The sequence below is a fragment of the Salmo salar genome, chromosome 28, assembly GCF_965601325.2.
Source record: "Salmo salar chromosome 28, fSalSal1, whole genome shotgun sequence".
Taxonomy (NCBI): Eukaryota; Metazoa; Chordata; class Actinopteri; order Salmoniformes; family Salmonidae; genus Salmo; species Salmo salar.
In genome coordinates, this window is record NC_138318.1 from 27,472,501 (window position 1) to 27,500,000 (window position 27,500).

The 27,500-nt window shown below is 42.4% G+C and overlaps 1 protein-coding gene across 5 annotated transcripts in view; it reads left to right on the plus strand.

The window, feature by feature from the left end:
* The window catches only part of thbs2a (thrombospondin 2a), a 36,472-nt gene extending 13,650 nt beyond the window's left edge, over window positions 1–22,822 (plus strand). For 2 of the 5 annotated variants that reach the window (XM_014180057.3, XM_014180060.3), the window contains exons 10-24: window positions 5,074–5,250; window positions 5,928–6,101; window positions 6,674–6,801; window positions 7,080–7,232; window positions 9,703–9,921; window positions 10,420–10,527; window positions 12,855–13,014; window positions 13,450–13,568; window positions 13,862–14,096; window positions 15,904–16,131; window positions 16,608–16,879; window positions 17,050–17,147; window positions 17,414–17,553; window positions 17,822–17,855; window positions 18,516–22,822. In XM_014180057.3, coding sequence (XP_014035532.1) covers window positions 5,074–5,250; window positions 5,928–6,101; window positions 6,674–6,801; window positions 7,080–7,232; window positions 9,703–9,921; window positions 10,420–10,527; window positions 12,855–13,014; window positions 13,450–13,568; window positions 13,862–14,096; window positions 15,904–16,131; window positions 16,608–16,879; window positions 17,050–17,147; window positions 17,414–17,553; window positions 17,822–17,855; window positions 18,516–18,519 — 2,249 coding nt within the window. In that variant the 3' untranslated portion in view covers window positions 18,520–22,822. The other 3 variants (XM_014180058.3, XM_045710035.2, XM_082970541.1) reach the window with 3 other exon arrangements.
* The last annotated feature ends 4,678 nt before the right edge of the window (window positions 22,823–27,500 follow it).

The following is a 27,500-nucleotide window of genomic DNA, read 5'->3' on the forward strand; positions in this document are numbered from 1 at the left end:
TTTACAGACAGGAAATAGGTGATGGGCCATAGCAAGCTATCCGCTTTAGATTTCGAGATGATCGATCTCTGACGAGGGAGGAGCTGTTTTTTACATATTGTGTATATTTATTTCTTCTTAATAACACATTTCCGTTTTTGTTGTCAATTCTTGCATATTTTTTCTAAATACTTACTATTATGTTAGCTGGACACACTAACGCGCAGAGTACTAATCTGTAAACCAATCACAACTCGTGTACTATCCATGGTACTATCTCTGCTGATCACTACTGCCAATCACGTTATCCGTATCTAACGTAGTAAAAAGCTGGTGACATCTAGAGAGAGATCGCCATCCAACAAACTGCTATCAGGTGAAGTATTTTTATTTTATTTGTAATCTACCTATTTAGTTAGAGAAAAGTGATACGATCAATGCAAGCTGTAAAATGACTCCAAACTTAGAACACAGCAACCTTAGTAATCTAGCTAGCTTGCTACTTAGCTACTGTAGCTAGTTACGACAAGTAGATATGTTGCTAGCTAGCAGGAGCAGATTGCTTTATCACTAGCTAGCATGTCATTCCGCAATCAGTTTATTCCCAGTAATAATTGAAGACTACACAAATCTATAGGACAAATAGTGAAATCTAATACAGTCATCAAGGCAGGACCCACTCATTTCATTCATACTGACAAATAAGAAATGCCACATTATCCTTGTCAATAGTTGGAGTAGGATGATTGCAGAGCACCCTTCCTCAGACTGTCAGTAAGTTCATTTTCTAGCTCACAAACTACATTTCTTTACTGTGATGATTTATTTCATAAATTCTTGTCTCTCACGTTTGTCTCACATGATCTATTCAGCTCTCCTGTGTCCTGCTCTTAGAGATCGATCAAGTGTTATTCACCAAGCATGGGCTGATTCACTCACCTATGAGGAGAACCATCATACTGCAGTTTGAACTAGCTGTTTGAACACTATTTAGCCATTGGGATCACATATTCATTTGCCTGTTTTGTCTTACACAGTCTAGTGCATTTACAGATACACGTGCTTGTTTGAGCATCTCAAAGACTAAATTCACTGTAGAATCAGTTTAAGAGGTGAAAAACACATAATTTTACTATTTAGAGTTGAAGAACACCTACTACATATACACATGCTTGTTAGGGCATCTTTATTCATTATTGTCTCTCACTTTTATCTCCCATAAACTATTCACCAAGTCCTGCAGTTTGAACTAGCCCTGCCGTCACTATTTAGACATTGAGGCCAAAAATGCATTTGGCTGTTTTCTTTTCTTTGTGGATTTTGTGTTACACAGTCTAGTGCAGTTTAGAGTTGAAGAACACCAACTACAGATACACGTGCTGGTTTGAGCATCTCAGAGACTAAATTCAATGTAGAATCAGTTTAAGAGGTGAAAACAGATAATTTTACTATTGTAACATGCAGTGGGGAGAATTCTATTGTCCCAGTCAGGAGCCCAGGCTTTTGACATAGATGGTAGTTCTCGTCTCTGGACCACACAAGCTTTAGATTGCATTATGCTAAGGCAATTGTCTCTCTCTACATCGGTCAGCTACATTGGTGACCAGGGTGTGATCCTTTCGATACGCCTATAGGACCTGGACACACAAATACTCCTAGAGAGAAAGGGAAATACTGAATCATGTGTTGATGACAGTTCTACAGTGTCTGTCAGAGGTCCAGGCTATTGACATAGACAGTAAAGCTCTCATTTCTGGACTGCAACATTGTAAGATTGTTCCCTCTTTGGTTCTTGATATACATTGATTGGTAGGTTACACTATATTTAGATACTTCAAATACTGCCTGAGACACCTTTGCTATTTGTCTCCGTACTCAATAAATGGTGAAACACTATTTTTTGATTGTGTTCTTTGTTCGAATGTATATGCATGAAACGTACATTATGGAAAACATACAGTTGAAGTCGAAAGTTTACACACACCTTAGCCAAATACATTTAAACTGAGTTTTTCACAATTCCTGACATTTAATCCTAGTAAAAATTCCCTGTCTTAGGTCAGTTAGGATCACCACTTTATTTTAAGAATGTGAAATGTCAGAATAATAGTAGAGTAGAATGATTTATTTCAGCTTTTATTTCTTTCATCACATTCCCAGTGGGTCAGAAGTTTACATACACTCAATTAGTATTTGGTAGCATTGCCTTTGTTGAACTTGGGTCAAACGTTTTGGGTAGCCTTCCACAAGCTTCCCACAATAACTTGGGTGAATTTTGCCCCGTTCCTCCTGACAGAGCTGGTGTAACTGAGTCAGGTTTGTCGGCCTCCTTGCTCGCACACGCTTTTTCAGTTCTGCCCACACATTTTCTAAAGGATTAAGGTCAGGGCTTTGTGATGGCCACTCCAATACCTTCACTTTGTTGTCCTTAAGCCATTTTTCCACAACTTTGGAAGTATGCTTGGGGTCATTGTCCATTTGGAAGACCCATTTGCGACCAAGCTTTAACTTCCTGACTGATGTCTTGAGATGTTGCTTCAATATATCCACATAATTTCCCATCCTCATGATGCCCTCTATTTTGTGAAGTGCACCAGTCCCTCCTGAAACAAAGCACCCCCACAACATGATGCTGCCACCCCCGTGCTTCACGGTTGGGATTGTGTTCTTCGGCTTGCAAGCCTCCCCCTTTTTCCTCCAAACATAACGATGGTCATTATGGCCTAACAGTTCTATTTTTGTTTGGTGGTATGGTGGAACAAGCTCCCTCATGACGCCAGGACAGCGGAGTCAATCACCACCTTCCGGAGACACCTGAAACCCCACCTCTTTAAGGAATACCTAGGATAGGATAAAGTAATCCTTCTAACCCCCCCCCCCCCCCCCCCCCCCTCTTAAAATATTTAGATGCACTATTGTAAAGTGGTTGTTCCACTTGATATCATAAGGTGAATGCACCAATTTGTAAGTCGCTCTGGATAAGAGCGTCTGCTAAATGACTTAAATGTAAATGTAATGTAAATGTTCTGGGAGTGATTTGCACTTTTCGCAGCAAAGTACGTTCATCTCTAGGAGACAGAACACATCTCCTTCCTGAGCGGTATGACAGCTGTGTGGTCCCATGGTGTTTATACTTGCGTACTATGGTTTGTACAGATGAACGTGGTACCTTCAGGCATTTGGAAATTGCTCCCAAGGATGAACCAGACTTGTGGAGGTCTACAATTTATTTTCTGAGGTCTTGGCTGATTTCTTTTGATTTTCCCATGATGTCACGCAAAGAGGCACTGAGTTTGAAGGTAGACCTTGAAATACACCCACAGGTACACCTCCAATTGACTCAAATGATGTCAATTAGCCTATCAGAAGCTTCTAAAGTCATGACATAATTTTCTGAAATTTTGAAAGGCACAGTCAACTTAGTGTATGTACATTTCTGACCCACTGGAATTGTGATACAGTGAATTATAAGTGAAATAATCTGTCTGTAAACAATTGATGGAAAAATTACAAAGTAAATGTCCATAGTTACTAAAATAATGATTGACGGCGCCAAGATTTTAGTAGGAAATTGTATTATTTAACCACCTAAATATAGTCACATTCACTGAACATTTAGTATCTGAACCTCAAACATTCATTTCCCAACTGCTGCTCTTTATCCTTCTCCATACCTTATATTCCAATGCATCCAACATTATGCATGCCCACAATGGCATTGGGTAGCTGCTATTTGAGAAAGCAACTTTGGTTATTTAGAAAACTCTGGTCATCTTATTGCAGAGCACATTGTGTTTTTAGAGAAGATTGTATTGCAATGTGTCCTATATGTGTAGGTTATGCCATATGTATTGGCTAATATGCATATGCAGCTGTCGTTTTTAAACCTCCATTCTAGCGTACATGACACACACCCATCCTTTTATTGGGGTTTCTATGCGAAGTATATGATTGAATGTTTCTTTAAGCCTGCAGCTAGTTACATTGAAATTAGATATATAATCGTACCAAAACATGGTTAAAAAAAATGTGTTAACAGACAGAGAGATACAGTAGCTAATGATACACAAAAATCGTTATTTACTGTAACATTGGCTAGCTTTCGATAAATTGGATTAATGGTCAACGGAGTTACCTCTTCATACAATCAAGACTAATTCGTATTGCATGCTGCATATTTCAAGGGCACTCGAAAACACATATTTATCTTATTTCAGTCTTTGGAAGCTAGCTAGCTATGTCTGTTCCTCTTCATCAGACAGCAGCTCGTGTTTTCACAAGAGGCTGTGTTTACATCGTAGATAGAAGCAGGCCATTGGCTGTCTTCATCGCGATGGGTATGTACAGGAGTTCTGATTGGTTCCAAATTTAGCAGATAGTGTTGAAATATATTTTTTATGAGAAAATGTGCAAGAATTGAAGGTGCCAACAAATGTTATAGTCATCATAAGAATGATGAATGATGACAGGGATTGATCAACTTCACCATTTTCATCTTCGGGCCTGTTTGTTTGTGTGTGTGTGTGTGTGTGTGTGTGTGTGTGTGTGTGTGTGTGTGTGTGTGTGTGCACGTGAGTATGTATGTCAGTAGAAGCAGCTGTGTAATGATAGAACAGGAGACAGAGTGACTGAATAGAAATATAGAGGAGTGCTGCTCTGCTAGGGTGGAGATGGCTGGACAGAGACCTCATCCCTCTCTGGCTCAAAACCCTGTGACTTGTCTTTGTATGTCTCTCTCTCTCTTTCTCTGTCTGTCTGTCTGTCTGTCTGTCTGTCTGTCTGTCTGTCTGTCTGTCTGTCTGTCTGTCTGTCTGTCTGTCTGTCTGTCTGTCTGTCTGTCTGTCTGTCTGTCTGTCTGTCTGTCTGTCTGTCTGTCTGTCTGTCTGTCTGTCTGTCTGTCTGTCTGTTGTGGGAAATAGATCCCGTGGAGGGTGTGTCCATCCCATTAGCCCTAAAGGGTGTTCTACCCCGCACTAGTACCCAGTATACTGCAACCAAATTACCCAGCAATACGATAATAAAGACCTTTTGAATCTGAATATATTACACATGTATGTATTTTCCCTATACTCTGACTTGACTGTGTGTGTTCAGTTCGTCAGAACGGTGGGTGGAGCCTGTGGTCTCCGTGGTCATCATGCTCGGTGACGTGTGGCGAGGGCCAGATCACCAGGATACGCCACTGCAACGCACCCACACCACAACTGGGGGGAAAGGACTGTGAGGGCCAGGGGAGAGAGACACAGCGCTGTGAGGCCAAGCCCTGTCCCAGTGAGTATGGTGGTCCAAGCGGGACAACACATACAATGTTGTCTTGGAAATCCTGCATCCTGGGAGGCAACCAGTCTGTCTAGAGAGAGACTATAGACACAATGTCCATACCAGACCTGGGTTCAGCATTTTTACTTTCTTTGAAATAATTTAGCTGTGCATTGATTGAGCTAGACTCTTTCTTTTGAAAGAGATCAAATACTGTTTGAACCCAGTAGAAAGTAGTTTGAACAAGTATTTTGGTCTGATTCATACCCACTTACTTGGATTTACAAACAGGGAGAAGAAGAGGAGTTTTACACCTCTACCCACTCGTATAGAAGGGGCACCGTTCGCATGCTAAATGTGCTATGTGTCTGTCTTTTATAAAACGTCAAGCTCAAATCAATTCGGCATGTGCTCTACTACGGTAATCCGTCCACACAGTGCTGAGAGTGCACTAGCCACAACAGAATGGACGCAAAGTGGTTGCATATTTCCTGTGTATGACTGAGGCCTACAACTACTACTGTAATTCTTTGCTACACTTTCTTACAGTAAAAGAGACTTGATAAGACAGTCATGTAAAGTAGTAAAACATCCTCTTGGACTCTTGGAAGACTAGCCCCCATTGTGATCTAAGAGATCAACAAACATTGTGATGGTCTACTAAGTGTTTATTTGTTGTCCATGTGCAGTTGACGGTGGTTGGGGACCGTGGTCGCCTTGGGCGATCTGCTCGGCAACCTGTGGGGGTGGAGTTAAGGGTCGTACCCGTGTCTGTAACAGCCCCGAACCCCAGTACGGAGGCAAGAAGTGCCCCGGGGAGACCAACGACAGTGATGCCTGCAACAAACAAGAATGCCCTATCGGTGAGTGTGTGTTTGTATGTGTTTGTGTGTCCCATTCAGCACCTCTGACCCAACCCCTCATCCCTTTTTCTCTTTCCCTTTGAGTCATTTTAACCTTCCCTCACTCCCTTTGAGTTATTCCAGTTCATTCTTGCATTCCAGTTGAGTTATTATTTCTAATTTCAACATTCCTGTGATAAGTGCTCTGAGAATGGCCTCCAGGCAAATTTTTGTCAAATATTTGTGCTGATAACAAAGTCTGGAAGGATGTGTTTTGCCTCTTTGTAGAAGGAACATTGTGTTTGGGCAACAAGCTTTGAAAGCACTGAAACCTGTTAACTGTGATAGAAATGAAGAGAGCAACCTGAAGTGAACCACCTGAACAGCCTGGGGAAGCTGAATGTCAATATTCGAAATAAACCAATAAACACATGTCCAAACGTAGCTGCATTAGGCATGTCCTGGTTCTCTTCCTAACCAGTCGCCAATAAACTATGGAGAATTGCTTTCCTTCACACGGTTGCTTTAGTTCTAACTATTTTCTAACTCTGTTAAAACTCTTTTCTAACCGATGCGTTATTGTTCCCTAACAGACGGTTGTCTGTCTAACCCATGCTTCGGAGGAGTGGACTGTAACAGTGCCCCCGACGGATCCTGGGAGTGTGGGCCATGCCCTCTTGGTTTCCGCGGCAACGGAACCCACTGCGAAGACGTCAACGAGGTAATTTTGGGTTAAAGAAGCATGTTACACAAGTCAGATACTTGGTTAACCCACTAACTAATGGTTAACCCTAACCCTAACCTTAACCTTAGCCCTAAATATATTTTCATCCCCAGGCTATGCCTTACCATTACCTTAGGATCTTCCTTTACTCATTCATATTCATGACGTATTACCCTACTTAGAATCTACATCTCATTCTGATCCTCTTCCTCCTCAGTGTGACATGGTCTCTGCTCTCTGATTGATTGATTTGATCTGATCCTCTTCCTCCTCAGTGTGACATGGTGTCTGACATATGCTTTAAAGCTGGTGGAGTATCACGTTGCATCAACACAGACCCAGGGTTCCACTGTCTGTCCTGCCCACCCCGCTATAAGGGAACGCAGCCCTTCGGCATGGGGGTGGAAGCTGCCAAGAAGAACAAACAGGTACGTCTGTGTCACTCAACATCGGTTCTAGGTCTATTTAGTCTGCATTTACACCATTGCTGACAGGTGTATAAAATTGAGCACACAGCCATCCAATCTCCATAGACAAACATTAGCAGTAGAATGGCATTACTGAAGAGCTCGGTGACTTTCAACGTGGCACCGTCATAGGATGCCACCTTTCCAACATGTCAGTTCATCAAATTTCTATTCTGCTAGAGATGCCATGGTCAACTGTAAGTGCTGTTATTGTGAAGTGGAAACGTCTAGGAGCAACAATGGCTCAGCCGCAAGGTGGTAGGCCACATAAGCTCACAGAATGGGACCGCCAAGTGCTGAAGCGCTATAATAATTGCCTGTCCTCGGTTGCAACAATCACTACTGAGTTCCAAACTGCCTTTGGAAGCAACATCAGCAGCAGAACTGTTCGTTGGGAGCTTCATGAAATGGTTTTCCATGGCCAAGCAGCTGCATACAAGCCTAAGATCACCATGCGCAATACCAAGCTTCAGCTGGAGTGGTGTAAAGCTCGCCGCCATTGGACTCTGGAGCAGTGGAAATACGTTCTCTGGAGTGATGAATGATGAATCATGCTTCACCACCTGCAGTCCGAAGGACAAATCTGGGTTTGATGGATGCCAGGAGAACACCACCTGCCCAAATGCATAGTGCCAACAGTAAAGTTTGGTGGAGGAGGAATAATGGTCTGGGGCTGTTTTTCATGGTTCGGGCTAGGCCCCTTAGTTCCAGTGAAGGTAAATATTAACACTACAGTATACAATTACATTCTAGATGATTCTGTGCTTCCAACTTTGTGGCAACAGTTTGGAGAAGGCCGTTTCCTGTTTCAGCATGACAATGCACCTGTGCACAAAGCGAGGTCCATACAGAAATGGTTTGTCGAGATCAATGTGGAAGAACTTGACTGGCCTGTACAGAGCCATGACCTCAACCCCATCGAACCCCACCTCGCCAACTGTGAGCCAGGCCTAATCGCCCAACATCATTGATTTATTAGTGGCCCGAGTTTTTAGAATGTGAGTGTACACTCTGCTGCAAGGGTGGACTCTGGGCCACTATGCATGAACATAACACACCTTGACCCTGTATAAGGAGAGAGAGCGAGAGGGAGAATGTTATGAAGCTGTAATATATATAACAGCAAACATCTGCTATACTTCTCTCTTCATACTTCACCTGTGCTTGGTGTTACAGTATGAGTGGAGGTCTTAGATGGGATGAGAACTATAAAGTGATGTGTATGTCTCTCTGATGTTGTTGTTTGGGTTGTTATCTACGTTTCCACTCTTGCAACACATGTAGTACTGTTTAATGCAGCTCTGTCTTGTCAATAGCTATTGCCCAGTGGGCACACACTGGTTGAATCAATGTTGTTTCCACGTAATTGCAATGAAATTACGTCGAACCAATGTGGAATAGACGTTGAATTGACAACATCTGTTGTGGCATACATACATTGTTTCTGCTTTGAAACCATGATAATTGAGTTCACACACAGATTTGTTGTTGGAAAGTTGAATCATCACTCCACTATCCAATAGACCTGGGTTCAAATACTATTTAAAATAATTTGCAATACTTTATCTGGACTTGATTGAGCTTGCCTGGCACAATGAAACCAATGCAATAGTCAAAAAACTACAAGCTAAAGTATTTGAAAGATCTCAAATAGTATTTGAACCTAGATCTGCTGTTCTGCCCTAACATTGCATAACATACCTCGTGAATCATTGCTTTGTCACTGGCTTTTAAAAACGGTACCGGCTCTGATCCTAGGCCAACATCGTACAAATTGATTTGAGGAAAGGGGAAAGGGGAATTGTCTCATTGTCTCATCTGTTTCCCAGAACTGATGAAAGAAAGAAAGGCCTTGTTATTGGTCATCACGTAACGCTGTTGTAACATTGTACCATATGAGCTCACAGAGTGGTATCAAATCACTTCCTAATGATGGACATCTGTAGCAATAGAGACACAACAGTGTTGTCTTTGATTCTCTTGCCGTAGCTACATAAAACACTGTAGCAGAATCCACAGGGTTCATGGCAGAGCAGGGGACATGACATGACAGAACATAACATATCTGAGAATACACTTCACCCCAAGAAATGAGACTCACTGATTTACTGAATGTCTACATGACTCTCTTTGAAAGATCTCTCTCTCTCTCTCTCTCTCTCTCTCTCTCTCTCTCTCTCTCTCTCTCTCTCTCTCTCTCTCTCTCTCTCTCTCTCTCTCTCTCTCTCTCTCTCTCTCTCTCTCTCTCTCTCTCTCTCTCTCTCTCTCTCTCTCTCTCTCTCTCTCTCTCTCTCTCTCTCTCTCTCTCTCTCTCTCTCTCTCTCTCTCTCTCTCTCTCTCTCTCTCTCTCTCTCTCTCTCTCTCTCTCTCTCTCTCTCTCTCTCTCTCTCTCTCTCTCTCTCTCTCTCTCTCTCTCTCTCTCTCTCTCTAGGTCTGCGAGCCAGAGAACCCCTGCAAAGACAAGACCCACAACTGTCACCGGTCCTCCGAGTGTATCTACATCAGCCACTTTAGTGAACCCATGTACAAGTGTGAGTGCAGGATCGGCTACGCTGGTGATGGCTTCATCTGTGGAGAGGACTCAGACCTGGATGGATGGCCTAATCAGAACCTGGTGTGTGGTGCCAATGCCACCTATCACTGCAAAAAGGTGACAGACTCTAACTTTATGTTCTCTGTGGGCCCCTTTCCTGGACTCAGAGTAAGCCTAGTTTCTAGTCCCCAATTAAATATGCACTCTTGAACTTTTGTATAATTTCAATAAGTCGTTTGAAAGTGGTGCTCACGAGCCAAAACTGGTCCCTGTTTTTGAGTACTACGTCACCCATTTGGTGTGATATGTTACCAGTCCAATTCGTGCAATATGTTACACATTTCTTGTGCTTAAGATTGTGGAGTGCATTTTTAAGTCTAGACATTCCTGGAATAAAAAGGACTTTCAATTGAGATTCTCAATTGAGCAAACGCTTTAGTCCAGGACTAGGCTAAATCTCATTAAGTCTAGGAAACTGTCCTAATAACTTTTATCCTCAATAACAGACCTGGAGATTTTCCACATTTTCTAATCTTACGGTATGACAATCTTTGAATTTTTTTTCATGTGGGCTATTTCTAAAACTGTTTCCATTTATTTATCAATATTTAACAGGATAACTGCCCCAACCTGCCTAACTCTGGACAGGAAGATTTTGACAAAGACGGTCAGGGAGACGCTTGTGACCAGGATGATGACAACGATGGAATCGTGGATGAAAGAGTAAGATACCTTTTATGAGGCAAAATGTGTTAAATGGATGATGGATGAAAAGATTCACTAACTCTTGCTACAGTCTTAGAAAAAAAGGTGCAATCTAGAACCAAAAAGGATTCTATCTGGGACCAAAAAGGGTTCTACCTGGAAACAAAATATACTGCTCAAAAAAATTGAGGGAACACTTAAACAACACATCCTAGATCTGAATGAAAGAAATAATCTTATTAAATACTTTTTTCTTTACATAGTTGAATGTGCTGACAACAAAATCACACAAAAAGAATCAATGGAAATCCAATTTATCAACCCATGGAGGTCTGGATTTGGATTCACACTCAAAATTAAAGTGGAAAAACCACACTACAGGCTGATCCAAAATTGATGTAATGTCCTTAAAACAAGTCAAAATGAGGCTCAGTAGTGTGTGTGGCCTCCACGTGCCTGTATGACCTCCCTACAATGCCTGGGCATGCTCCTGATGAGGTGGCGGATGGTCTCCTGAGGGATCTCCTCCCAGACCTGGACTAAAGCATCCGCCAACTCCTGGACAGTCTGTGGTGCAACGTGGCGTTGGTGGATGGAGCGAGACATGATGTCCCAGATGTGCTCAATTGGATTCAGGTCTGGGGAACGGGCGGGCCAGTCCATAGCATCAATGCCCTCCTCTTGCAGGAACTGCTGACACACTCCAGCCACATGAGGTCTAGCATTGTCTTGCATTAGGAGGAACCCAGGGCCAACCGCACCACAGCATATGGTCTCACAAGGGGTCTGAGGATCTCATCTCGGTACCTAATGGCAGTCAGGCTACATCTGGCGAGCACATGGAGGGCTGTGCGGCCCCCCAAAGAAATGCCACCCCACACCATGACTGACCCACCGCCAAACCGGTCATGCTGGAGGATGTTGCAGGCAGCAGAACGTTCTCCACGGCGTCTCCAGACCTCTGTCACGTCTGTCACGTGCTCAGTGTGAACCTGCTTTCATCTGTGAAGAGCACAGGGCGCCAGTGGTGAATTTGCCAATCTTGGTGTTCTCTGGCAAATGCCAAACGTCCTGCACGGTGTTGGGCTGTAAGCACAACCCCCACCTGTGGACGTCGGGCCCTCATACCACCCTCATGGAGTCTGTTTCTGACCGTTTGAGCAGACACATGCACATTTGTGGCCTGCTGGAGGTCATTTTGCAGGGCTCTGGCAGTGCTTCTCCTGCTCCTCCTTGCACAAAGGCGGAGGTAGCGGTCCTGCTGCTGGGTTGTTGCCCTCCTACGGCCTCCTCCGTGTCTCCTGATGTACTGGCCTGTCTCCTGGTAGCGCCTCCATGCTCTGGACATTACGCTGACAGACACGCAAACCTTCTTGCCACAGCTCGCATTGATGTGCCATCCTGGATGAGCTGCACTACCTGAGCCACTTGTGTGGGTTGTAGACTCCGTCTCATGCTACCACTAGAGTGAAAGCACCGCCAGCATTCAGAAGTGACCAAAACATCAGCCAGGAAGCATAGGAACTGAGAAGTGGTCTGTGGTCCCCACCTGCAGAGCCACTCCTTTATTGGGGGTGTCTTGCTAATTGCCTATAATTTCCACCTGTTGTCTATTCCATTTGCACAACAGCATGTGAAATGTATTGTCAATCAGTGTTGCTTCCTAAGTGGACAGTTTGATTTCACAGAAGTGTGATTGACTTGGAGTTACATTGTGTTGTTTAAGTGTTCCCTTTATTTTTTTGAGCAGTGTAGTTATCCTATGGTGAGAGCCGAATAATCGTTTTGGAATCCTTTATTCTAAGAGTGTCGGACAATGGAAGTTTGCTTCAAAGGTCAATGTTTGATTGTTAGAACCAACACATTTTTCTGCAAATGCCTTCATCAGGGTATTTAGATTAATTCAATAGGGAATCAAATGCCCTCTCCAAGGAAAACGGACGCTCTAATCATTCCCATTTCGCTGCTCTCTTTCTCAGGACAACTGTCCTCTCCTGTACAACCCCAGACAGTTTGACTTGATGCTCTCTCTCTCCTCAGGACAACTGTCCTCTCCTGTACAAGGCCAGACAGTTTGACTTGATGCTCTCTCTCTCCTCAGGACAACTGTCCTCTAATGTACAACCCCAGACAGTTTGACTTGATGCTCTCTCTCTCCTCAGGACAACTGTCCTCTCCTGTACAACCCCAGACAGTTTGACTTGATGCTCTCTCTCTCCTCAGGACAACTGTCCTCTCCTGTACAACCCCAGACAGTTTGACTTGATGCTCTCTCTCTCCTCAGGACAACTGTCCTCTCCTGTACAACCCCAGACAGTTTGACTTGATGCTCTCTCTCTCCTCAGGACAACTGTCCTCTAATGTACAACCCCAGACAGTTTGACTTTGATAAGGATGATGTGGGGGATCGTTGTGACAACTGCCCCTACGAACACAACCCTGCCCAGATCGACACGGACCACAACGGGGAAGGAGACGTCTGTGCTGTCGACATTGATGGAGATGGTACCAGCTTTTCCTTACCATGTTACTAAATATGATACATTGCTGTATTATAGTGATATTAAGTGAGAACAGGGAAAGGCTCTTTCAACTCTTATAACTTTTATTTTCCGTGTAATATATTATTTAAAAGTCATTCATTTGTATTGCTATTGACAGTAGTTGGATACTTAATGGATACTCAGACAATATTTTATGGATTATTGCAGGATAGTAAATCCCGCAAAGGAATGACTAGCTAGCACGGTTTTGCGATTAATCTTTCCACCCTCAACTATGAAGTGATTGATCAGCATTAGCTACTTCTATGGCACGGAACGCGAAATGCCACATGCAAGCACAGGCAAGCAAATATCTAGGGTTATGACTACAGATATGTCCTGCACACATGATATTACTGCTGCATGTTGTTTAATGTCCATTTCCCTTTTCCTTTAGAAATCCTAAACGAGCAAGACAACTGCCCGTACTTGTACAACAATGACCAGAAGGACACTGACATGGATGGAGTCGGTGACCAGTGTGACAACTGTCCTCTGCTACACAACCCTGACCAGGTGGGAATAATGAACAGTCACTTTGCCTTTTGTGTAATTACAAAAACGACAACGTCGCTATCAGGGTTTCAAAATTCCAGAAACGCTCCCCAAATTCCCAGGTTTTCCATACATTCCCAGTTGGAGGATTTGGATGACCTCCCTTCTTATTCCTCACTCTGGGAATCTTGCAACCGGGATTTCTGGAAAACATTTGGAAAAGTTTTGGGAAAAGTTAGATTTTTTTTTATCATACTGGCCACTGTAACACTTCTGTCCTGTCCTTTCCTGTCCTCTCCTCTCCTCTATAACAGGCTGACACAGACAATGACCTTGTAGGAGACCAGTGTGACAACAACCAGGATATCGATGAAGACGGTCACCAGAATAACCTGGACAACTGTCCTTACGTCGCCAACTCCAACCAGGCAGACCACGATAAGGACGGCAAGGGGGACGCCTGTGACTTCGACGATGACAATGACGGTATCCCTGACGATAGGGACAACTGTAGATTGACACCCAACAAAGATCAACTGGACTCTGATGGTAAGTGGAAAACACACACACACACACAGACATACACACACCATGCATCAGCATGTTGAATACCCGCACGCCCATGAAGAATGCCGTAACTGTAGCTGCCTGAGGAGGAATTAGTATCCAGTAGGTTGATTTGTGACTTCTGTAATAGCCCTGTATACACTACCATAGATACTAACATCACACAGAGGGTTGCTTGTGATACAGAAATCTTCCATTGAGGCTTCCCTGCACCTGTCCACCCTCCTTTTTAAACTCATCTTTATAGATATAGGTCAACATGCCATGTCCCATTGTCCTGTAAACTATAGCTACTATTATAACAGCGGTTGTGTATGATATAGGAATAACCTTTTTCTGCATCTGCCCACCATAAAAAACACATGGGGTGCCTTTTACCTCTTAACCACCTTTTCATTCATATATTTACAGTTCAATATGCCTTGTTCCATTTCCCTCTCTCTCTACAAAATGTGAAGTATGGTGGGCGGTTTAGAAGTAGTGTATGCACATCCAGGAACTTGCAGGTGTAGGGTAGAAAAAGTGAACTGATGAAAGAAATATAGATGTCTGTACACTGTTGAATTGTTGAATGCTCCCGCAGTTTTATTGTGCAAGTATGGTGTGTCAGACATTAAGGAGTTAACAACAAGGGGTATTTCTGGGTTAGGGTTGATGACGTCATTAGCGTGTGACTTTATCGTGCGGAACCCATGAGGGCATCATCTGCCAGCCACCCAGACGCCAGGCCACGAAGTTTTATTTCCGAAGGGGGCATCTGTGCTAATCCACAGTGCCCAATTTCAATTTCATCATGCAGGGTTACCTGAAGTTTGTGTAACTGGCTTTAACTAGAAGCAGGCTGTGTGGAGACGGGGAGAGGTAGGGAAGACAGAGGGAGAGAGAGGGAGAGAGAGGGAACTAGAGAGCGAGAGAGAGAGTGATGGAGAAAGAGAGAGGGAGAAAGAGAATGAGATACTTCTCAAAGACAAACCCTAGAGCCAGATCCCTTTACCCTCTTAACACCTCATCAGAAGGTGTTTATTTGATAGAATCAAGTCAGCCCCCTGTGCAATTATAGAAGAGTAGAGGAGAAAGTGGAGAAAACAGGCTTTACAGCTCTCTGGCAACTTCCCTTTTCTCTGTATTATGAGTCTGTTTCTAATAGACTATGGCCTCTGAGATAGTTACATGTTTCAGTAGAAGTTGTCACGGCATGCAGATGGCTGAGACTCCTTATTGGACTTGGCGGACATATTAAAATCTACAGGAATTGCAATTCTTGCGATTCTTTTTATGAAACCTTGGTAGAGTGAGTGAAACGTCTGCCTTCCCTGTGGTAGGAATGTCGCAACATTATTGCTAGTGTGGAGACTAGGGAGTTATATAGGCCTACTGTAGTCGCCATGGATAGTTTTCACCAATCGTAAAGAGGAATAGGAGAGCAACAACCATATATTATGAATTTATGGTGCTCTTTTATTCATTAAAAAAGGTGACACGTTTCGGCGCAGCAAGTGACACAGTGGTCTAAGGCACTGCATCTCAGTGCTTGAGGCGTCACTACAGACACCCTGGTTCGAATCCAGGCTGTATTCCAACCGGCCGTGATTGGGTGTCCCATAGGGCGGTGCACAATTGGCCCATCGTCTTCTGGGTTTGGCCGGTGTAGGGCATCATTGTAAATAAGAATTTGTTCTTAACTGACTTGCCTGGTTACATAAAAAAAATTAAGACCATAGTCTTTATCAAAGTTCTCACAATAGGCCTCTGTATTTTAACCCAGCATCTTCCATTCTTCTATCAACAGGCGACGGTAGAGGCGACGCCTGCAAAGACGACTTTGACAACGACAACATCCCGGACTTCCTTGACGTGTGTCCTGAGAACAACGCCGTCAGCGTCACCAACTTCCGGAAGTTTCAGATGGTGCACCTGGACCCCAAGGGAACAGCGCAGATCGACCCCAACTGGGTGGTTAGACATCAGGGCAAGGAGCTGGTACAGACCGTCAACTCTGACCCTGGCATCGCTGTTGGTGAGTAGGATATAACCTCAATATGTAGTCCCTATACTGCCGTGAAAGAGATAGAAATATTAGCAATAGATTAGAGATATTTGATTCACTACAGTTTAGAGATGTGCAGAATGTCAACTCTGACCCTATCATCGCAGTGGGCAAGTAGAGCAGGACAACCTTACCTCAGATACTTTCATATATTCCCTTGTAGGGTAGCAAAATTCAATACACTTTCCCTTTTGCCAGATTTTTCAGAAATCCCAGATTCCCTCCCAGCTTATTCCCTCCTGATTCCAGGAATCCGCAATCTGGATTTCAGGAGATTTGCAACCCTATACAGTTGATATGATAATTTAGATCTGATATGTTACCATATGCAAGATGTCCAACTATTTCCATGATCTATAAATATCATGAGGAGCAGAAGTATTATTCAAATGTATTTGTCCCACCAACCATCCTAGGTTTTCACTTTTTCTGTTGTACTGTCCTAGGCTTTGATGAGTTCAACGCGGTGGACTTCAGTGGTACGTTCTACGTGAACACGGACCGGGATGACGACTACGCTGGCTTTGTGTTCGGCTACCAGTCGAGCGGCCGCTTCTATGTGGTGATGTGGAAGCAGATCACTCAGACCTACTGGGAAGACAAACCCTCCAAGGCCTTTGGTATCTCTGGTGTCTCTCTCAAGGTGGTCAACTCAACTACGGGCACAGGGGAGAACCTCAGAAACGCCCTGTGGCACACAGGCAACACAAAAAATCAGGTGTGCTAAGATCCAATATATAATTTCGTAGAGCCAAAAAATCATATGGTTTCTCTGGTTTAGCCACACCCTCTATTAAGCAATCTCTTAATCAGCCAGTCAAATTTATAAAGTGATCATAAATCATAGATCTTCAATAATTAAATGTTTTCCTTATCTGTTGTCCACAGGTGCGCACTCTGTGGCACGACCCAAAGAACATTGGCTGGAAGGATTACACAGCCTACAGGTGGCACCTCATCCACAGACCCAAGACTGGATTCATCAGGTGAGCAGGTCTAGCCTAATGCCTAGGCTTTAGCTCAGTGGGCTAACACAGTCTCGTGGTATGTAGGAGACCTGGGATTGAATCCAGCCAATCACACCCATCGCACTTTCCTCAGTAACAGTCTGAAAATACTTTTATGATAATATACTATAGGTTAAGCTGTTAACCAGGGTGTTTTGTCCATAGTGTGCTTTGTCCAAATGTACAGCACTCCAGCACTCCACTCAGTTTCAATCATTCATGTATTGTCTTGTTGTGTTTTGTAGAGTTGTGGTCTATGAAGGGAAACATATCTTGGCAGACTCAGGACCAGTGTACGACAAGACGTTTGCTGGAGGACGGTTAGGCCTGTTTGTCTTCTCCCAGGAACTGGTCTTCTTCTCTGATCTCAAATATGAGTGTAGAGGTGAGTCATGTAGCTAGCAGCACCATTCTAGTTTGGTCCCAGATCTGTTTGTGCTGTCTTGCTAACTCCTATGGTGTCACGCCAATGACCATAGGAGTTGGCAAGATGGCACAAACAGATCTGGGACCAGGCTAGTACAGTCCATGGTTTGTGAAAAATATGGTTGGTTGGTAATTGTGGAAGAGATCTCTCCTTTTTGGGAGACAAAATGCAGATGAAGGGGTAAAAAATTGTTTTTAAAACCTTCCAAATCTTTTCCAATACTCAGATAAGCTGGAGTTTCCAACTGTGTTGTCCATCAGGTAACAATCATAAAGGGGTATATGTTTTGTGTCGGCTGTATAAAAAAAAACAGAAGTCACGCTTTTGTTTCTGCTTGTCACCTTGCCTGGTTCCAATGACCTAGACACTTAGGGCTCTATTCAGTCTGGATCGCTGAAGCGTTGCAGATTACGCAATAGAAATATCCGTTGACGCGGGAACATTGCCTTTAAATTGAAATCACGCTGTAACGCTGAATTTCGGCTATATGGATGTAATAGAGCCCTTAGACTATGTTGTGTGCATACTGTATGTGTGTGGTTGTGTGGTTCAGATGGTTCGGTGTGTGTGTGTGTGTGTGTGTGTGTGTGTGTGTGTGTGTGTGTGTGTGTGTGTGTGTGTGTGGTGTGTGTGTGTGTGACACTGTGTGAGAGGTCTGGTGTGTGGTCTTAAAGGGTTTCAGGTCCTACTTTGATCTCAAGTACGAGAACATTGCTTGTTCACACTTTACTGTATGATAAACACAATGCTCCACCGGTTGCTGTATTGTTGGCTATATTCCCATACCATATTGTGTATGTATACGGCTGTATAGATTACTCTATATACTGTATGACTCTGGATATGCTGTTATTCCTTAGCTTTTTTGTTATAAATGTGCTTAGAATAAATAATCATACTTTTTCTCCTATTTTCACTAGATAACTGAACAGCGTTGGATGTGAAAACTTCAAATGGCTAAAGACACTAAACCTCATAACCTGATCATCAGCCTTTTGCTGATTCATTCGTCATTTCAACCAATGAAATGGAGCTTCAGCTTCGCCCCACCAAAGTATTTTTGCCTCTAACTTTCCATTGAAGGGGCAGCCGAGGCCTTTTCCAGTTTTTCTGAGTGCCTTATGTGAAAAGACATATCCTTGACAAATGAAAACCGATGACAAATGAAAAAGGCCTTGTGGACAAACGAAAAAGGTCTTGGCAATGATAAAAACTAAGTCACCGATGTTGACAACATATTATAGGGATTATTTGTACAACCACTTATGTGCTTTACTCCGATTTTTTCCGAACTTTCTACAGCTTTACATTAACAAAAGTAAAATATAAAATTCTTGTTACTCAATAAATATTGATATTGTTTGTGCTGGAAAAGAGATCAACTTGAGGCTAAGTACAATGTACAGTAAAGGCGTCCAGGTTATCCAGGTTGCTTAGCAACTAAAGGTCTCTGTATTGACCTCAGCAGTTTCAGCCCTGCAGTGAAAAATTGGATCAATTTTAATATTAACTGCCAAATATCCACCAAACTCTTAATCAATACCAAAGCACACTGATGTACGTCGCTAAGTTGAACAAAGTTCTTATTTTTTGTATTGTTTCTTATACCACCCGGAATGCAGTTTTGTTAAAAGGGTCTTCAGTTGCTCATTTAAAATGTTTGTCAAACTCTAAAAAGGTTGACCGTAAGACCGTCTTATAGCATTTTAAAGTACTTTGGGATGAAGATGTTTATACTAAGTTTGTATTATAATTTCTTCTGTAAATTATTATCACGAGTTTATGTCTTGCTGGTTTGTTTGTTTTGTTTGTTTGCTTTTTTGTTAGAGATTGTAAATAATTTATTTATTTGTTTACACTGACGAAATTTCACAATTGAAGATTGTTGGATATCAACATCAAAATTTCTCAAACATCAAGATAATACACTATCACAAACTTTGTGTACTATACAGTGTTATGCCATGTGTTATACTGAACAAAAATTAAAATAAACACAACATGCAATAATTTTATCGATTTTACTGAGTTACAGTTCATATGAGAAAATCAGTTAATTGAAATAATTTCATTAGGCCCTAATCTATGGATTTCACATGACTGGGAAAACAGATATAAATCTGTTGGTCAAAGATACCTTAAAAAAAATGGGCCTCACAATGGGCCTCAGGATCTTGTCACAATATACTTGTGCATTCAAATTGCCATCGACAAAATGCAATTGTGTTCGTTGTCCGTAGCTTATGCCTGCCGTAACATAACCCCACCACCACCACCGGGCACTCTGTTCACAATGTTGGCATCAGCAAACCGCTCGCCCACACAACGCCATACACGTTGTCTGCGGTTGTGAGGCCGGTTTGACATATTGCCAAATTCTCTAAAATTACGTTGGAGGTGGCTTACGGTAGAGAAATTAACATTAAATTCTCTGGCAACAGCTCTGGTGGACATTCCTGCAGTCAGCATCCCAACTGCACACTCCCTCAAAAACTTGACACATATGTGGCATTGTGTTGTGACAAAACTGCCCATTTTAGAGTGGCCTTTTATTGTCCCCAGCGCAAGGTGCATCTGTGTAATGAACATGCTGTTTAATCAGTTTCTTGATATGCCACACCTGTCAGGTGGATGGATTATCTTGGCAAAGTAGAAATGCTCACTAACAGGGATATAAACAAATTCGTGCACACAATTTGAGAGAAATAAGCTTTTTGTGCATATGAAAAGTTTCTGGGACCTTTTATTTCAGCTCATGTAGCACCCACTTTACATGTTGCGTTTATATTTTTGTTCAGTGTACTTGATGGATATGTTAGCCAAATGCTCAAGATAGGCCCTATAATCACTCAGATAAAATATACAAAACAATGCAGTGGTTTTAAGAGAAGTTGTAGTAGCTATATTTTGGGTTAGTTGTAATACTCTATTCCAATATCCTTCTAGCATACCCCTTACAATGAAGCAATAGTATATTATGCATGTATTCTAAGAAGTATGCTAGTATGGACATTGGAACACAGCCTTAAGTGTTGAGGAAGTGAAGATGATGTAAGAGTGAAACATTGATGTAATGGTAGGAGTGTCATGTACAGTGGGGGGGAAAAGTATTTGATCCCCTGCTGATTTTGTACATTTGCCCACTGACAAAGAAATGATCAGTCTATCATTTTAATGGTAGGTTTATTTGAACAGTGAGAGACAGAATAACAACAAAAATATCCAGAAAAACACACGTCAAAAATGTTATAAATTGATTTGCATTTTAATGAGGGAAATAAGTATTTGACCCCCTCTCAATCAGAAAGATTTGTGGCTCCCAGGTGTCTTTTATACAGGTAACGAGCTGAGATTAGGAGCACACTCTTAAAGCGAGTGCTCCTAACCGCAGCTTGTTACCTGTAAAAAAGACACCTGCCCACAGTAGCAATCAATCAGATTCCAAACTCTCCACCATGGCCAAGACCAAAAGAGCACTCCAAGGATGTCAGGGTGAAGATTGTAGACCTACAAAAGGCTGGAATGGGCTACAAGATCATCGCCAAGCAGCTTGGTGAGAAGGTGACAACAGTTGGTGCGATTATTCGCAAATGGAAGAAACACAAAAGAACTGTCAATATCCCTCGGCCTGGGGCTCCATGCAAGATCTCACCTCGTGGAGTTGCAATGATCATGAGATCAGTGAGGAATCAGCCCAGAACTACACAGGAGGATCTTGTCAATGATCTCAAGGCAGCTGGGACCATAGTCACCAAGAAAACTATTGGTAACACACTACGCTGTGAAGGACTGAAATCCTGCAGCGCCCGCAAGGTCCCCCTGCTCAAGAATACATATACAGGCCCGTCTGAAGTCTGCCAATGAACATCTGAATGACTCAGAGGACAACTGGTGAAAGTGTTGTGGTTAGATGAGACCAAAATGGAGCTCTTTGACATCAACTCAACTCGCCGTGTTTGGAGGAGGAGGAATGCTGCCTATGACCCCAAGAACACCATCCCCACCGTCAAACATGGAGGTGGAAACATTATGCTTTGGGGGTGTTTTTCTGCTAAGGGGACAGGACAACTTCACCGCATCAAAGGGAAGATGAACGGGGCCATGTACTGTCAAATCTTGGGTGAGAACCTCCTTCCCTCAGCCAGGGCATTGAAAATGTGTCGCGGATGGGTATTCCAGCATGACAATGACCCAAAACACACGTCCAAGGCAACAAAGGAGTGGCTCAAGAAGAAGCACATTAAGGTCCTGGAGTGGCCTAGCCAGTCTCCAGACCTTAATCCCATAAAAAAAAATCTGTGGAGGGAGCTGAAGGTTCGAGTTGCCAAACGTCAGCCTCGAAACCTTAATGACTTGGAGAAGATCTGCAAAGAGAAGTGGGACAAAATCCCTCCTGAGATGTGTGCAAACCTGGTGGCTAACTACAAGAAACGTCTGACCTCTGTGATTGCCAACAAGGGTTTTGCCACCAAGTATTAAGTCATGTTTTGCAGAGGGCTCAAATACTTATTTCCCTCATTAAAATGCAAATCATTTTCTAACATTTTTGACATGTGTTTTTCTGGATTTTTTTGTTGTTATTCTGTCTCTCACTGTTCAAATAAACCTACCATTAAAATGATAAACTGATCATTTCTTTGTAAGTGGGCAAACGTACAAAATCAGCAGGAGATCAAATACTTTCTCCCCCCCACTGTATGGGGTTAGATGTAGTAGTACGTGTGAGAGAGCAACAGCGATTATTATGTTAATAGTTCACAGCATCCTTGGCCTTGACAACTGATGGTCTGAGGTTTGAGTGTGTATGCCTGGTGTGACAGGGAGCATTTGACTTCATGTAAATGTAATGTGTTGTTCACAGATGGATGAGGAAAGAACTTTGTTTTGAATGAGTGAAAAATTTAACCAGATGAAGGCCATTCTAGAATCTATCAAAAATCTAGTAAAAAGGTTTCTTGTAACTTTTGGTTGACTTATATGGATCAAGGATATTTGCAATGTATAGCTTTTTAGTTGTTGTTAGTCTGTATAGCGTTAATTGTTGTCGATTTTTGTTTTTCGTGGTTAGTAACTAGCTTTGTTGTATTTTGTGAGGGATTTTGCAATGCATAAATGTCAATTTTTCAGCTTTTCCTTTGTTGTTAGATCTACATTGTCCACAAACCATTTTTTGTTAGTGTATCACTTAAAGAAATTCTTGTTTCATAAATAAATTGTTTGTACACCATGTCTTTTTCATTGAGATAATGACAATTATGGAAGAAAATGAAAACGTGTTTATATTTTAAATCGATTCATTATTTAATGAATATATCAAATAATTTAAGTAGTATTAAGAGAAAATAACAAAAAGAATATAGCCCCGAAATATGAATCTAGCTTCTACAAAGATGATTGAAAACTATAATTTCAAAGCTATTATGTAAACCATTTCCCAAACTTGGAACCTGTTAAAAGCTCTAAATGTGGCAGTCAACATTGATAGAAAGGTTTTTGTCCCACGCTGGATGCTAAATGGGACATTTTAGCAGGTTAGTTAACTCCTTTCACATTCCATGACATGACATTGACGCAGGGGGTTGGAGTTGTCAACAAAGCAACATGACAGAAATATGATGCCAAGTTTTGAACTACTGGTAGTTTCATTGAGAAGATATATAAAGCGATCTATGCATTTGAACAACAGCATAAATGCAACAGTGAAATAAGTGTATGTCAAAACATGCTGTCACAGTTTTGAACAGATTGGATTATACTATTTAGAATGAGCAGGCAGCTGACGAACGAACGAGTGCACTGGGGAGAATGCAACAAGCATGCAGATGCAATAAGTGAAAACACATTATCTGACTGATGATAGCTAGCTAACATAATGTCACAAAGCATGATCACTTGGCTAGTGCATATAAGTCAGATATTAGTTCAGAAAGACTTGAAATTGGCATGGGAGTTAACTAGCCAGCAAGCTACCAGCAAGCCATAGCTACAGTGCATTTGGAAAGTATTCAGACCCCTTCACTTTTTCCACATTTTGTTATGATACAGCCTTATTCTAAAATTGATTAACTTATTTTCCTCATCAATCTATACACAAGACATTTTTACAAATGTATTACAAATAAAAAACTGAAATACCTTATTTACATAAGGATTCAGAGCCTTTGCTATGAGACTCAAAATTGAGCTCAGGTGCATCCTGTTTCGATTGATCATCCTTGAGATGTTTCTACAACATGATTGGAGTCCACCTGTGGTAAATTAAATTGATTGGATATGATTTGGAAAGGTACAAACCTGTCTATATAAGGTCCGACAGTTGACAGTGCATGTCAAGTCCCCAAGAACACAGTTGCCTTCATCATTCTTAAATGGAAGAAGTTTGGAACCACCAAGACCCTTCCTACAGAGAAGGGTCTTGGTCAGGTGACCAAAAACCTGATGGTCACTCTGACAGAGCTTCAGAGTTCCTCTGTGGAGATGAGAGAACCTTCCAGAAGGACAACCATCTCTGCAGCACTCCACCAATCAGGCTTTTATGGTAGAGTGGGCAGACGGAAGCCACTCCTCAGTAAAGGGCACATGATTCTCTGGTCTGATGAAACCAAGATTGAACTCTTTGGCCTGAATGCCAAGCGTCACATCTGGAGGAAACCAGGCACCGCTCATCACCTGGCCAATACCATCCTTACGGTAAAGCATGTTGGTGGCAGCATCATGCTGTGGGGATGTTTTTCAGCGGCAGGGACTGGGAGACTAGTCAGGATCGAGGCGGAGATGAACGGAGCAAAGTACAGAGAGATCCTTGATGAAAACCTGCTCCAGAGCACTTAGGACATCAGCCTGGGGCGAAGGTTCACCTTTCAACAAGACAACGACCCTAAGTACACAGCTAAAACAACTCAGGAGAAGCTTCGGAACAAGTCTCTGAATGTCCTTGAGTGGCCCAGCCAGAGTCCGGACTTGAACCCGAGCCAACATGACAGAGCTTGAGAGGATCTGCATAAAAGAATGGGAGAATCTCACCAAATGCAAGTGTGCCAAGCTTGTAGCATCATACCTGTTACGAATCCCTTTGGCCCAGCGGTCTAGGGGGGATGGATACGAGACCCGTAACATAAATCATGCAAATTATAATCGTGACAAGTAACAGTGAGAACCAAAAACCACAGACAACTGAAATCTACCGTCAAACTCAAAAGGTTTATTTTAAACACACGGTAAAGGGGTGTGAGAAAAGGGGCTGAGCTGGACCCAAGCAAAGAAACAATAATCAAAAAATACTCCTAAGCTAGACTAGCCTTTTTCCACAACAGCTAGCTAACTAACCAAAAATACAGTGGGTGGTCCGCCCAGTTCTAACTAGGGTACTTAGACAAAGTATTCCTACGGGTAATGTATGCCCATGGGCGACTTGTCTTAGTAACCCCTTTTCCCACCAAACAAACAAAGTCAACACTTTAACAAAATAATACTCACAGGTGGGATGGACAAAGTGACATGTAGTTTCAAAACAAAAGAGATCAACACAGAGATGTAGAGCTAGGGACAGAGAGAGAGATTGACCACAGAGAGATTGAGAGAATGAACACAAAGCTTGATCACAGAGTGAGAATGAGCTAGCGAGAAATTGATCTGGGGAGAAAACAACTGACTGGGTTTTTAAACCAAGGGAAAGGGGCTGTGATTGGTTGAGGGAAAAGGAACAGGTGTCTTCTGATTGGGGACTGATTGGGGAGTGATGATTGTCACCTGTGAGGAGGAGAAGGAGAGAAAAGAAACACACATACAGGATACACACACAGGATACCTGTATCTGTAACAATACCCAAGAAGATTCAAGGCTGTAATCGCTGCCAAAGGTGCTTCATCAAAGTACTGAGTAAAGGGTCTAAATACTTTTGTAAATGTGATATTTCCATTTTTTATTTGTAATACATTTGCAAATATTTTGCTTTGTCATTATGGGGTATTGTGTGTAGATTGATGGGGGAAAAAACAATTTTATCCATTTTAGAATAAGGTTGTGACGTAATAAAAAATTTAAAAAATGAAGGGATCTGAATACATTCCGACTGCACTGTAGATAGCTGCTTATCATAGGTAGATAACTGGTTAATTTGGTCAAAATAATCTACCTAACTATCTCTCAATGTTTCTCAAAATTACTGTAGCTGGCTAATTCATTTGATAATTATTTTGTGATACACACTGTTTTATGCTGTTTTAGTCCACACAACATGTTGTCCTGTCACCTACAGTAGAAACTGATGAACACCATGGGGGGAAACAATAAAAGTGCCCAGCCACAGTCATGGATTTTTGTCCTATCAGATCCGCGATTCGAAGGTTCTAGCTATTGTATCCCTCTGTCCTTTGACTCTTGTTGCATGTAGATGTCCAGTTTATCAGGTCTCAGCAGATCTCATCTCACGTGTGGATATAAGCCTACTGACGTGAGAGACTTATTGAGAAAGAGATTAGAGCAGAAGTTCTGATTTGAGCCCCCAAGCACAGTCCATTTACTTTGTGCTGTTATAATTTATGCTATAAAATCCTGCGACTTCATTGGGGCAGTCCCCCCCATAGCAAATAACTGGCAAAACAATTCAAGCAATGTTCACACGGCTTACTGCTGCTTGCAGAGTCACTGAGAGGCAGAGTAGTAAGTAACTGAACAGCTTGTTTTGAACAATATATTTTTGAAACAGGAAAATGTACACACCAATCACAAGTGAGGCGCCGCCCCTAACGCCTTAATGGGCGGGCCGCCACTGCAATAAACAATATCTCTGAGAGAGAAGCTCCTTATCTGACCTTGCTGTGAAAATTCTAACAAAGAAATGTTTGAAGAGGTCTTCGCTCAAAGATCAGACACAAACACACACACACGCATGCACACAAATCATTGTCAAGTTCAATGCTAATAAAAAACAACGTAACCATTTAAAAGAGAATTATGCAGTCACAAAATTATACATCCATTTGCACAAGCAATTGTGTTCCATGGAATGCACGGCAGCAAATGGGATTCAGATGTTTTTTCTTGTCACGTTGCTGCTCAGGCTTTCGTTACACATCACTAGTATAATAACACAGAATGACTTACTCATGCACTCTGTGGCATAGTAGCAGCATATCCTCAATGAAAAAACAAAAGTGGACCTTGAAAAACCCTAACTAACAGCCAAACAGCACATTCTATTCTATTCTATTCTATTCTATTCTACAGTACAGTGAGGGAAAAAAAGTATTTGATCCCCTGCTGATTTTGTACGTTTGCCCACTGACAAAGAAATGATCAGTCTATCATTTTAATGGTAGGTTTATTTGAACAGTGAGAGACAGAATAACAACAAAAAAATCCTGAAAAACGCATGTCAAAAATGTTATAAATTGATAACACTAAAGGATGGGTGGAGGGGTGGAACAGTGGGGGCTTAACTACTGAGACGTCTGCAGGAGTCTGAGGAGTCTGCAGGACGGTAGGTAGCCTAACGGTTAAGAGTGTTGTGCCAATGACTGAAAGGCCGCTGGTTTGAATCCCTGAGCCGACTAGGTGAAAAATCTGCTGATGTGCCCTTGAGCAAGGCACTTAACCCTCAATGCTCCTGTAATTTGCTCTGGATAAGAGCATATGTAAAATGCATGCTGTACCATCTGTCCATGAGGTGTGTTGAGATCAAGGAGACGTATGGGTTAACTCCTAAAAAAGGGGAAGGAGATAAAGGGAGTGGATTGATATAAGGGAGAATAAAGGCCTTCTCTTTGAGACACACTGCTGCTTTTGATGAGAGGGGTTATATTTATCCAGCCCCATCCCAGGTTAAAAAGCTATATTTGTGGTTTTGTGTCTGGGCCCTTAGGGCTGAGGCCCACTGAATAAGCCCACGTGGCATGCACCACAG